At 35.6% G+C, this 12,803-nt stretch overlaps 1 protein-coding gene across 1 annotated transcript in view; it reads right to left on the reverse strand.

Annotated features, from left to right (window-relative positions):
• Positions 1 to 489: 489 nt before the first annotated feature.
• Positions 490 to 12,803, reverse strand: part of LOC140146291 (snake venom 5'-nucleotidase-like) — a 71,719-nt gene continuing 59,405 nt past the window's right edge. The window contains exons 4-9 of the mRNA XM_072168082.1: positions 9,708 to 9,893; positions 8,106 to 8,306; positions 6,777 to 7,025; positions 6,089 to 6,244; positions 3,438 to 3,638; positions 490 to 1,932 (exon numbers count right to left, since the gene is read on the reverse strand). Coding sequence (XP_072024183.1) covers positions 1,745 to 1,932; positions 3,438 to 3,638; positions 6,089 to 6,244; positions 6,777 to 7,025; positions 8,106 to 8,306; positions 9,708 to 9,893 — 1,181 coding nt within the window. The 3' untranslated portion in view covers positions 490 to 1,744. The remainder of the gene's footprint in view (positions 1,933 to 3,437; positions 3,639 to 6,088; positions 6,245 to 6,776; positions 7,026 to 8,105; positions 8,307 to 9,707; positions 9,894 to 12,803) is intronic.

Genomic DNA, 12,803 nt, shown 5'->3' on the forward strand with positions numbered 1-12,803 from the left:
GATATAACATAGTGACATGGTTTAATCCACTCACACCAAAGTCAAAGTTTTTTTAAAATTGAGTTATCACCATTACTAAATTGTTCAGTAGCTACTACAAACACATCATTCGATCAGTATGCAAGTTTTGATACCTTTTGTCTGATTAGCTCAAATTTATTGCCCTTAGCCATTAGCACTCTAGCAACAAAAGCAACATTTTCAGTGGGTGTAGGTACAACTTTTAAATCTGCATCTTTTTTATTCGAAGGGTCACCATGGCAATACATTTTGGGCTATTAAGACAAAATTTGCAGAACACAACTGGGTATCTTTTTTGCTATTTCAGTTTTAAAATTTGATGCATTGATTTTGAGTTATTGTTTCGTATTAAAGGGGAGTATTTTTGTGTTAATTAATGATTTTTAAGTAGCTAAGTCTGTGACGTACTTGATTGCAAAGTTTTATATCTCTATCTTTTTATGTTTATTTTAATTGTTTTTTCCTCTACCTCAATTTCATTGACGACTTTGGTGTAATTGAATCAAATCGTGTCGTATATTATGATATGATTCAAACATGATATTTAATTAAGTTTTACAAGTGGCATTGGTATTGACAGCGCATTCCCATAGTATTATGTGTATTCACAGGGCTGTCAACTTTTTTGAATTGCTTGGCGTGAGACAGAGGCGTACCGGGATTTGCCGACTACAATGTTCATTTTGACCTGTGATTATTTGAGCCACGGCCCTCGAGAATCTGCAAAGGGACAACAAATTATTTTTACGATGCGTGAGATTTTACTCATTTTCCAGCTTTTTGCGTGAGATTTACTACCTAGGCGTGAGACTATACTACCTTGGCGTGAGACCGTAAGAAAGTGACCCAATGCGTGAGACTCACGGCCAATGCGTGAGAGTTGACAGCCCTGGTATTCATCACACAATCAAAACTGACCATCAATTGCTAGACTGCATCCTTCAGTCTTTCAACAACTACGCACGGTCATCGGATTGTGCCCGAATAAGGCAACGTGAAGGATTGTTATTACCACAAGGATTCAGTCTAATCAATGGCTGTGTCAGATTTTAAGGCATTATGCATTTTGTTTAGGTTGTCCCACTGAATCATATGTAATTTAATTATAAGTTAATCATCGGTACTTCATCAATAATTCCCCAGTTGTCACTAGCTTGTGCCAAAAAGGCCATCGTCGGTAACATCCTGCACAGTCCTTGAGCGCAAACGTTCAGTTTGTATCAAAAATAAATAGAACACAGTTGGAAAAGTTCTTCGTTGGTATGTGCCCAAATGTACCACTGGCAACGTTGACACAAGTGTCCAAAGCTGAACTGTTAACACTTGTGCTCAAAAGACCATCAATGGTAATGTCTTACTCTTGTGCCCAAATGGACACAGCTGGTAAATGTCCAAATGTATACCGCTAGAAATATAGAAGTGCCCAACTTAGTTTAAAGTTTGTACTTATATCCATTAGTACAACATGTACAATGTTGGTACTTGTACCATAAATACCGTTGGTGCAAAGTATTGTGCCTCCCATGTTTACCTTTAACACTTAGGCCTATATGACTTAAAGGTACTAAATATATTTGAAAAATACACTATTAATTACTTGTGCCCTGAAGTACAACGCTGAATCATATATACCAATAAGTATACACACAAAGCCCAAATTGAATGGAGTTGTCTACAAGTATCTAATGGTAATCAATGGCTTCAGTTTTTTGGTATGTGTTTTTTAACTCTTCACATTTAGAAATGGTGGATAAACATCGGCCTCGTCAGCACATAGAGATTTGTCATTACTGGTGCTACTTTTGTCCTTTCCTTTGTTGTCATTCTGGAAGCGTATCCGTCCTTCTAGATGGTGGATTAGTGGTGAATGTTCCTTAACGTATACTCTCACGGCATCTTTGATGCTTAAACCTGTAAACAAGATCGAATATGACAGAAAGAACAGTTTACAAACCCAAAGTGTTATAATTAAACAAGACAACAAATATGCACAAATGCCGACCGGCACACAACCCAAATTGAAAGATAAAGCATGGGAATGTGAGCTAATGTGCTGGTATGGGATTCGAACCCACGACTTCCGATCTCTAGACGGACGCCTCAAGTAAAGTAGGTAATGGGGCTACGCATCCTGCACAAGAACAAATAAACAAAATGGGAACGATTGCTCGCTACAAGATCGAATATGTTGTTATTGAGAAGGATCTCATAGACCAAATCAATTATAGCTCTTGATAGGCTTGGGCTATACAAACAATCATGGACAAAAGTTTGGAACTTTGTGCATCTTCTTCTTGCCATTAACCCTCGGAGAACTGAAGCATTTATTGTAACACATGTAACGAAGAGGGTGATAGTTGGTTGCAACCTCCCTCTGCAATGTTGCTGTCTATGATGTTGATACGAATGGATAGGTATGAGTTTCTTCTTCTTTCCATTAATACCAAAACATGTACAAACATCCCCAAAATGATGTCACAGTGACCATAGATCATCTAAATACTTGTTGTATGTATTTAGATGATCTATGCAGTGACGTGATAGTTGCCAATTTTATTTATATCAGTAAAAATTTACCAATAAAAAAATTGATTTAAGCCAAAAATCATAGAAACAGTATTACTGGAAATGATAGGAAACCATTATTTATACACTATAAAGTTTCATGCCCATAATTTTAAAACTAGAAACACCAAGCCTAACCTCAAAGTTGGACGGCCTAGTCTAGTCCCGGTAAAGTGGTAGGGTCCATTTTTTCTCGGTAAATATGCTAAATTGAGTGCAAAGGAGGATCGGGATTATATGGAGCCGTTTGGCGGTTTGTATAAGCGTTTTACAACGACAGGAAAATTAGACAATGGTTTATAAAATGTCTATTATTATTATATTAATCATATTAACAGTAACTCCCACATCTAAAATCAATATGGAATAGGCAGACGTATTCGCCTGCTACGGTTTTTGATGATTTAGATTTAGGGTTCATAAATAAATTCTGAGACCAAAACAGATAATTATGTCAAATTAATTCTAGTTTATAAGGTATTTGCTGTGCCATTTCACATTGGGCCTCATAAATGCAAAATTGTTGGTTTAACAACACGTTTCCTAGATATTTATATCTAGTTTTTAAAAATTAATAATTTTTTTTACTGATACAGAAGAATTTTTTGGTTATGATGTCCAAAAATAATTTGTGTCAAAAAAGGTTTTTTAGAGTGGGGGTGGGTGCGTGTGTGTGTTGGATGGGGGAGGGGGGGGGTACTAAAGCGAGCATTTTGTACCCAGATTTGACATCACAGATGCATTTCTTCAAGTACCATTCAAAATAATAATGGTTAAGACCAACTTAACGAATCATAAAATTTATGATAACATAAGCATTTATGAGAAGTATTGCTTTCATCCGCTCTTACCTTGAGTGTAATCCATTTTATTCTCACTTATCATTTTGTATCCATCTCCACCACGAGCGAGAAAATTTGGAACTAGAACCTTGTAAATTTCATCTACTTCTAGTGGTACATAACGTGGCACAAGGCATTGAGAGCAGAGCACGTACACTCTGAGTACACGTTGACCCTTCGGTTGGTTGATGTCAACAATTACACGTAGACCTGAAAAAAAAGTTGTAAAATTATTATCATACAAAAGAGCTACAAATTGTCATCCCTGTTGTTGCTGATTTCCCCTCAGATAGACTTTGAGTTAATAATTTGGAAAGCAAAAATCAACATTAGCTTACACCATGGAGGCCATTTGTTTTTCAATTTGCGATCATATTCATGTTCCACCATCCGTACACCAGGTAATATTTGTCCATTGTCGATAGACTGACCAATTGGAGAAAGTCGGAGAAAGTGAACACGTCGTCATTTAGATTCCTGATTTTATTTAAAAATTATTTTCACATAATATAGTTCTATAATAGCTCCTCACTGTACTCTCCAAGGTCATGGAGAGGCTGATAAATGAGGCTATGCGGACACGTCTAAACGATCAAAAGCTGATCTCCAAGCAGTAGTTTGGTTTCAGATGCCCAGTGTCTTACCAACACCATCAACAACAGATAAAAAGCTTGTGTTGCAAGCAAATCATTCGACCGAATTTGGCATCCTGGACACCAAGAGAAATTCCGCTCTTAACTTCTCTGGATAGCTGAGAGCGTGGTTAACTGACAAACGCTGCATAAAGGTTATCCCATTATCCTAAATGGCAAGCCATCCAGCCTGAAGTGGATCAATGCTGGTGTCCCACAAGGGTCCATCCTTGGTCCTCTGTTTATAATAGTTATTGATGACATCACTGACAAGTTCCATTTTGTATGCTGATGATATCAACGTACTAACTTTTATTGGGTCTAGAGAGGACAGACAAGCTGCTACTGTATCTCTCAACCAAGACCTACTAGAGATCAAAACATGGGCCTCCACATGGAATGTACTTTTTGGAGCAGCTAAAGTGGTGATCCATCACAGCTTCCAACCGCAATGATTCGGTTGATTTGGTAGGCAGCCATGTATGTATGTAAATGTGACGTCCTTTTTGACCTTGGTTTTGTTTCATTTTTATTTTACGTTCTATAATCATGTGATTATCGATATCAAGACTATTTACCCAGCAAACACAAAAACGTTTTTAAAACGTTTTAAATAAGTTATATTTTGGGTTTTGGTTTAGGTAAAAACGTTTTAATAACATTAAAATGTCGGGTTATATAAAGGTCATGAAGTCATTTTAAAACGTTTTGTATGAAAACACATTACAACAATATTTTTAAAATGTTTTCGAAATGTCATTGTAAACTATTTTTGCAAACATTTTTGGCCAAATATTTTGTCAACACTTAAATAACATGTCAAAATATTTGCACCCAGCAAACACAGAAATGTTCTTAAAATGGTTTTTTCAAAACCTTTTACTACCATTTAAATGTCGGGTTATATAAAGGTCATGAAAACGTTTTTAAAACGTTATTGAAAATATTTTGGGCAAACATTTTTCGCAAAGTATTTTTCAACCCCAAAATAACATTTTGTTTAGAATGTTTTGTATCAAGTTTTCAAGAATGTTTTTGGAATGTTATTAAAACGTTTTTATACCCTTTATATAACCCGACATTTAAACGTTTTCTGTAAAACATTTATGTTTGCTGAGCAGTAGATTATCAAAAAATGTTTTTTAAGGTTATGAAAACGTTTTATACTCTGAATATACCCTTTATATAACCCGACATTTAAACGTTTTCTGACAACCTTTTATAACCTTTTGCGAATGATGTCGAAAACGTTTTGTGTTTGCTGGGTAGGGACAGGTGTCAAAATGAGCCACTTCATGTGACACATTGTGTGTTAAAGACTCAGTACTTATCTAATTCTGAGGCATTCACTAAGGGCAGCTGATATTTTATCATAACGTTTGAAAGACATTTAAAGTCATCTATGGCAATTACCAAACATCTAAAGTTTTAGCAATGTTAGCCGTGCCAGTCCTCTATACAATAGTGGAAGACATCTAAAATCAATGACGGAGGAGAATATTCCCAATTCCCATGATGTCGATAAGTCAGTATAGAAATAGTGAAAGAATACATGTGCTTGGAAAATGATACCACTCGGAACATGTGGAAACAAAGAACAATTTTTAACATCGAAGACATAATCCACGCTGTGAACATCTCATTGACCCATGTGGTTTTCTTTTATAGTGCTTCGTTGCCTATAATCATGATAATGTTCATGGCATGTGTCGCTCCTCATGGACTATTATTCACTCAAGCATTTTATAAAAAAAAAGTGAACAAAACCAGTTCTGCTTTAAAGCCCTCAAAATGTTATATTCGCCACTTGCACGGTTCCGCCATTATGCACTATGTGCGGGGAGAGCCTCGAACTGGCAGCATACATGAATGGGAATTGAACCAGTCATATAACATTCTGTGTAAGGTTACGTAATTCTTCCTTTCATGTATGCTGCCAGTTCGAGGCTCTCCCCGCATATAGTGCATAATGGCGGAACCGTGCAAGTGGCGAATACCCTGGCCTTGTCGTTTCTTGCCCAAACGTACCTGATACCTGCAGAAACCTTCCATGCGGTCTCTTCGCATCGTAGTTTGCTACTGAGTGCTCTAATGCCTCTATGATATGCTGGCCTTGTAGCGTCATCATATCTACGGTATTTTCATAAGGCAGAACTCGTCCCATATCATCTGTGTGAATGCTGCCTGAAAAGAGACAAAAATCAGGATTTATTGCCTGAAAAGAGACAAAAGTCAGGATTTATTTAGGGGCACAGCAATTTACAGATGCGGTACTCTAGCAACCTGCATAATGGATACATCCAGATCATATATTGACATGATTAGGCGTATGTGAATCAGGATTAGATTAAGTAGACTGACGCCCTCATTCGTCAACGTTCTGGGCTGACAAGCGTAACACAAATAACATGCGCAGTTAAGACGACGAAGGGTTTAGTCTAGATATTGCAGCGTTAACGAGGTTTCGAGACAAACCCTGAGAAGCAAGCACCAGAACGTCCAGGAAAATTAGTACCTTATCGGGTATATCGGATCTAAAACATGCTCATCTATCGGGATGCAGTTCTTTATTAACATTCATTGGATGACCTTTGAAAATTGAGGTACAAAAACTCATACTCTGCAACTTGAGGTCAAATTGTGCAATTTGATTGAGGTTATTGAACTATGCCATTGGGATGCGGTCATTGTGGTCCATAGTGTATGCGGTACTCACCTACTTGCATGGACGCCCGGATAGAACCGGCGTTAATCAATGCTACAGATGCCTCTGTCCATTTCTCATTGGTAGCTGGTGTCATAGATCCCATCACCATGGCATCTGTCACTAAATTACCAATCGAACATTCCATGAGGCGACAGCTCTCTCTATTACCGTCCAGTAACACTTGACTCTTTCCAAGATGTAGCGGTTCGCCACGAAATGCTCGTTCCCATTCTCTGATATCTTCCGCTGTTCCTGGATCTAGTATTGTATACACAAGGATAAAAAGGATGGTTGAAAAGCTTTGAAACTAGCCCCATACCTACTTGGACTTAGGTTAACCACTTGAACTAGCTAATATGTATGTTATATTATAATACGAACACAGTCAAAATTAGAAACTGGAAGTAACTCTGCCTCTACCCTATAGACCAAAAAGTATAGTTTTTGCTGATCTACTGATCATGCCAACAACATTCCTTTTGCGAGTTTTGAAGACAAAAATATTCGGTAGAATATTGTGAATGCTCTTTACAGGCTGCAACATATACAGTTTCCAATTGCTAACTTTTCAAAACGTATATCTGATCAATTGTGCAAACTATTTTTTGGTTCACCTCAAGATCGGTAGTGACGTCAAAGACTTTTCGCGGTCACGCTGAATGCATGCCGACAAACCGCCCTTGTACGCTCTGCGCGATTAAGATTAACGTGAACGATTCGATGCTGCGATCAGTGAAAGGAACACCAACGCCATTACCGAACTTAAGGCGAACCAATAGTCTCTAGTCACTTTTTTGCAACTAATGCAAAAAGTGCAAGTGAATGGAATTGAATCATGAATCAGGTGGTTGGGCACACAAACGGGTATTTTTATATAAATGATATATTATAATCACAGAATTAGATTATGTGATTATAGCCTATTATTTATTTAAAGTATGCGAAAAGAAAGGAAAACAAGTAAGAAAAGGCTGAGTTTTTTTCTTTTGTGTTCTCATTATGTAGTACATATTTTGCGTGGAAACAACTTGATACTTGACTTGATAGCTCCTTTTCTACACGATTTATAAAATCGGTCATACATTTTGAACTTGAGCGGTAAAAGAATCCAACTAAAATGCTTTGGTAGTCTATTATACATTTTGATATATGAAAACATATATGACATTGTCTTTTTAATTTGAAAAAAAAAATGAAAAGAAAAATCCCATGGTAAATAATAGTAAATGTTTTGTTAAGCCTGTATACTATAAGCATTGTCAAGAATGATAATGCGTCTCCATGATCTAATACACACAAATATTTTGGCAGTTTGCAATTATTGATATCCCATCATACCTTCCGGTGCGGTTTTTCCTAATAAAATAGGGTTTCCAGACCAATCTTTGAGGTTGCCAAACATATCGAATGTGACATCCAATCTGCCGAGATATTTCCCATAACCTGTCGTTTGGGCTATGAGGACCGTTTGGTCTGTTTCGCCTGATACTTCCGTTTCTGGGTAAGGACCTTCTGGAACTTCTGTGGATGGTGGGTTGCCTGTGTAATTAAGCAAATCATCAGTTAGAAACTAAATTCACATGGTACGTATGCAGAACAGAATACAGAATAAATCGGTCCAGCTTACAATTAGTCAATGTCCTAAAAATCTGACATTCTTCCAAAATTATTTTTAATTATTTTTTATTAAAAGCAAGTGCCTTCCTGGATTAGTTCGCCGTTTTCAGAAATTTAATGTTTTTTACCGGGATGGTCGACTTCCATTCATGATTCCGAGTGTGATTTTATATTAAAGGAAGTCTCCGGCAATCACAACATTAATGCCTTAAATGTTAGAAAAAATAATTATAAAGTACGAATCACATGATTTTATTTTAACAAACTCGTATAACTAGCCGGCTTTCAACACGCGATATTCAAAATTCCCGCACCGAAATTGTCTAGGGTAATGATGTAATGGATATTGTGCTCAATTGTCGTCAGCTTCCATGGTATTACTGGCACGTCATTGCACCAGCAGAGACAACTTCGGCGCCCGGGAATTTGAATATCGCGTGATGAGAGCTGGCTGTTTTTATTCGTTTTAATTTAATATGAGTTTGTTTTAAATAAAACCACGTGATTCGTGCTTAATTCAAGACATAATGCTGTGATTGCCCGAGACTTCCTATAAATACGCCTGTTATGCGTGTTGTGTACAGCTTGTGTGCCCCCATCATTCTGGCGCACTGATCTAGACTTGCATATTTTACGTGTTCCATCTTATTGAATAAAAGTGATGCAAGATTGTTTTTGGAATTTGTTAATGCACGCTTAGCTTTTTTTCTTGCAATTGTTTGTTCTTTTTTTTATTATCCAAACCGCTTATTCAAAAAAGAAGAAAAAACAACCTAAAAATTCATTGTCGTGCAATAATGTGCGCAATTGGTATAGATCTACTTTAGAACATTAATAAATATAAACTTGAAATGGACACTTTCTTTGACAAATAGGCATATAGGCTATTCCATTTAAAATCTACACTCCCCTGTGGAAGATTTTGGAAATATCTTCCACAGAGGGAGTGTGAATTTCAAATGGAATGGGCACATTAACCAACTCTATTTGAAACTCACCCCCCCCCCCTGTGGAAGCTTCAGGTTGAATCTCTATGCAATTCAAATGGAGCTGCCAAACGTGCTCATTCTATTTGAAATTCATGCTCCCCCTGTGGAAGATATTTCAAAAATCTTCCACAGTGGGAGCGTAGATTTCAAATGGGATAGCCCTATTGATAGAATTTACTTAATAGATAATCAGCATTTTCGAGTCCAGTAGCCTTCCAGCCATAGACACATCTCCGTAAAATTTTAAAAACTCCTCGCCCCATATTCAACAAAATTTGATTGAGTTCGTCACAAAAAGATCCCTCTGGTCAGATTTTCTGTTCCTTTGACTTACCATTATACAAAAATGACCCCTGGCTCCCACCTACTACAACATCTACCCCTGGTACTCTCACAGCCACACGTTTGCTCATAGTCAATGAGCCAGTTCCGAGAATGATGATTTTATTAACGCCCATTTTCTGTAGTTTAATAATCTCTTCTTCCATGGCTTCTAAAGCATCGGTGAACTTTATCGAACCTGGGAAAATCAATAGATGGAAATAGTATACATAAATAATAAGCAAATAGATTAATAACTAACATAATAATTTCAAATTGAATAAATAAATAAATCATATATAAATCAATCAATCAATCAATCAATCAATCAATCAATCAATCAATCAATCAATCAATCAATAAATAAATAAATAAATATAACAGTATTATTTTGAGGTAGACTAACTTTACAATAAATTAAGAGTGCTCGATCCCATTGCAGGAGAGCATAAAATCAAATTTCAAAGTATAAACGTCTGGAAAGGCAACCGTTACTCTGAGTTTCACGGCATACCCTCACTTTCGATTATTGGGTACCTGATTTCGATCATTGGGTATCCGTCTGATGATCGGGTACCCAATGATCGAAAGCGAGGGTATGCCGTGATACTCAGAGTAACGGTTGCCTTTCCAGAGGTCTATACTTTGAAATTTGTTTAAAAATAAATAAATAAATAAATAAATAAATAAATAAATAAATAAATAAATAAATAAATAAATAAATAAATAAATAAATAAATAAATAAATAAATAAATAAATAAATAAATTAATTAATTAATTAATTAATTAATAAATAAATAAATAAATAAATAAATAAATAAATAAATAAATAAATAAATAAATAAATAAATAAATAAATATATAAATAAATTAATGGAATTAATTAATTAATTAATTAATTAATAAAAAAAAGAATAAATAAAAAAATGATTAAATAAGATATAATAATTTGACTCAATCAAATTTTTGGAAAATACATGTCACACCTGAATACTGATCCTCGAGTTTTGAAATCTACATTTCGCCCTCTATAACTAGAATTAATTTCTCACTTTTAGTTCCCAACTGATGGGGCTAGATCATATAGGACTAAGATAAGCTTTGATAAATACTATTTGAAGAGCTCGTACCAAAAGACCTTAAAGTCCACAAACCCATGTTACTCATTTACGTAATTGATTCATTGAGTTACGATTAAAGGAAGGTGACCTGATATTTTTGGAAAATCAAGTTCTTTAAAACTTACGTATAACATAAAATGTCATCCCTCATGCAAAAAGAACGTGTAAATGTTTTTTGTAATTGTGACTAATTCCTTATGGAATTACCGGCATTTATATAGTGTGATAGTCTACTTGCAGTGTTTTTATTAATGATAATCATCGCGATCATGTAATACATTGATTTCAAGGAAATATCCTATTTTTCTCAGCACCATATTGAAATTAGAAGTTCTAACTCGGTGTGCGCCTAAGTTCAATTATGTTAATGAGAAAAATATGAGCTTTCACCTGATATCAAAATTAGCATTTTGATTAAATTTAGGAACACAGTCATAATAGATGTATTCCACAATTAAATTAAGAAATAACTTGCAAATTTGATAAATTACTGGTTCGTTACTCAATGAATCGATAACGGTAGTGAGTAACATCTCTTCATTTATTTCCATACAATAGAGTAAAACGTTTTACATCTATACTGCGCCAATAAAGTATCCTTACACTTGGAAAAATAATCACAATTTCAAAACTGAACCATATTGGGGTAAATTGAATCCAATGTGACCTCAAGAAGTAAAGTTACAAGCAATTGAATAGACGAAGGTCCGGTTTTAAAAGTGACAAACTGGCCTATACAAGGCGCAAAAAGATTCCAACAAGCGAAACAAAGAGACATAATTTACAGGTTCTTCAATGAAGCTGGGTTTTTTTCAGCAGTATTTATTTCACTTTTTACTTCTCTGTACTTCTCATAACTTCCATGTTATTTGTCAGCTCTTTTGTTTCAGTTTTCTTTTGTTCCTTTTGTTTTAAATTATAGGCACGCACAAATTAGCCATTTACCACTCTCAAACCAGATGTCTCGTCCGTGGAGTTTTGAATATGCCAGTTTCACCGTTTGTCATTTTTAAAACGGGACCTTCGTCTAATCAAATGCTAGTAACTTTGCTTCTTAAAGTCACACTGGATTCAATGAAGTGTTATAATGTGCCGGATTAAACAGTGCATCTATTAAAAAAACAAATTTATGGTTCAGTTTTGAAATTGTGATTATTTTTCCAAGTGTAAGGATACTTTTTGGAGCAGTATATAAACTATGTGCATTATTAACGATACATGTATTGGATGTTCAAAATCAGTAATTTCAGATGATTGAGCTCAGTAATACATCAAAGAATGTCTTCCAATTCATGAAAACAAATAGATAATCAGCTTATCGGATTAAAAGCATAGAGGGAAGGTCTTGCTGCTCAGCGAGTGTTGATTATCAGGTTTTCTCCAAATTCATTCTCTAATGTGTGTCTCCAAAGTTAGGAAACGTCACATTAATACATGCAGAGTGTTTATCCGTTTCCAAATCTAAATCATTGCATGTGTATACCATTCGTCATTAACGATTTCCAATCACGGCAGAGCATTTATATTAATTTATAAGTGTTTAAAGCCCTTTCAATTTCCACATGACTAATGCTTTCCACACTTGCACATTCCGGTTGGAATCTTTGATAAATCGGTTTGAAGCAATATTATAATTATTTGGTATGCAAATCATCATATGTGACCGTACAGCACGAATGAGCCGTAAATGTCCTCAATTGTATTCCTCGGTACAGTGTAAAATGGGCATGGAGGAGATATTCATAGGTATTTCAATTTGGTGCTACGTGTATATTAAATGAGGTACACGTAGCACCAAATTGAGGTACCTATGAATACGACCTTCATGCCCATTTTACACTGTAACTCGGAATACAATTGAGGACATTTACGGCTCATCCGTGCTGTACGGTCACATATTGTTTCATAACATGTTTGAGAGAAAGGTGTATAGGTTGACAAGATTTTGTCAAAGGAATACTTGTCCATTAGTCGAGATCTCAACACA

The sequence above is a fragment of the Amphiura filiformis genome, chromosome 2, assembly GCF_039555335.1.
Source record: "Amphiura filiformis chromosome 2, Afil_fr2py, whole genome shotgun sequence".
NCBI classification, from domain to species: domain Eukaryota; kingdom Metazoa; phylum Echinodermata; class Ophiuroidea; order Amphilepidida; family Amphiuridae; genus Amphiura; species Amphiura filiformis.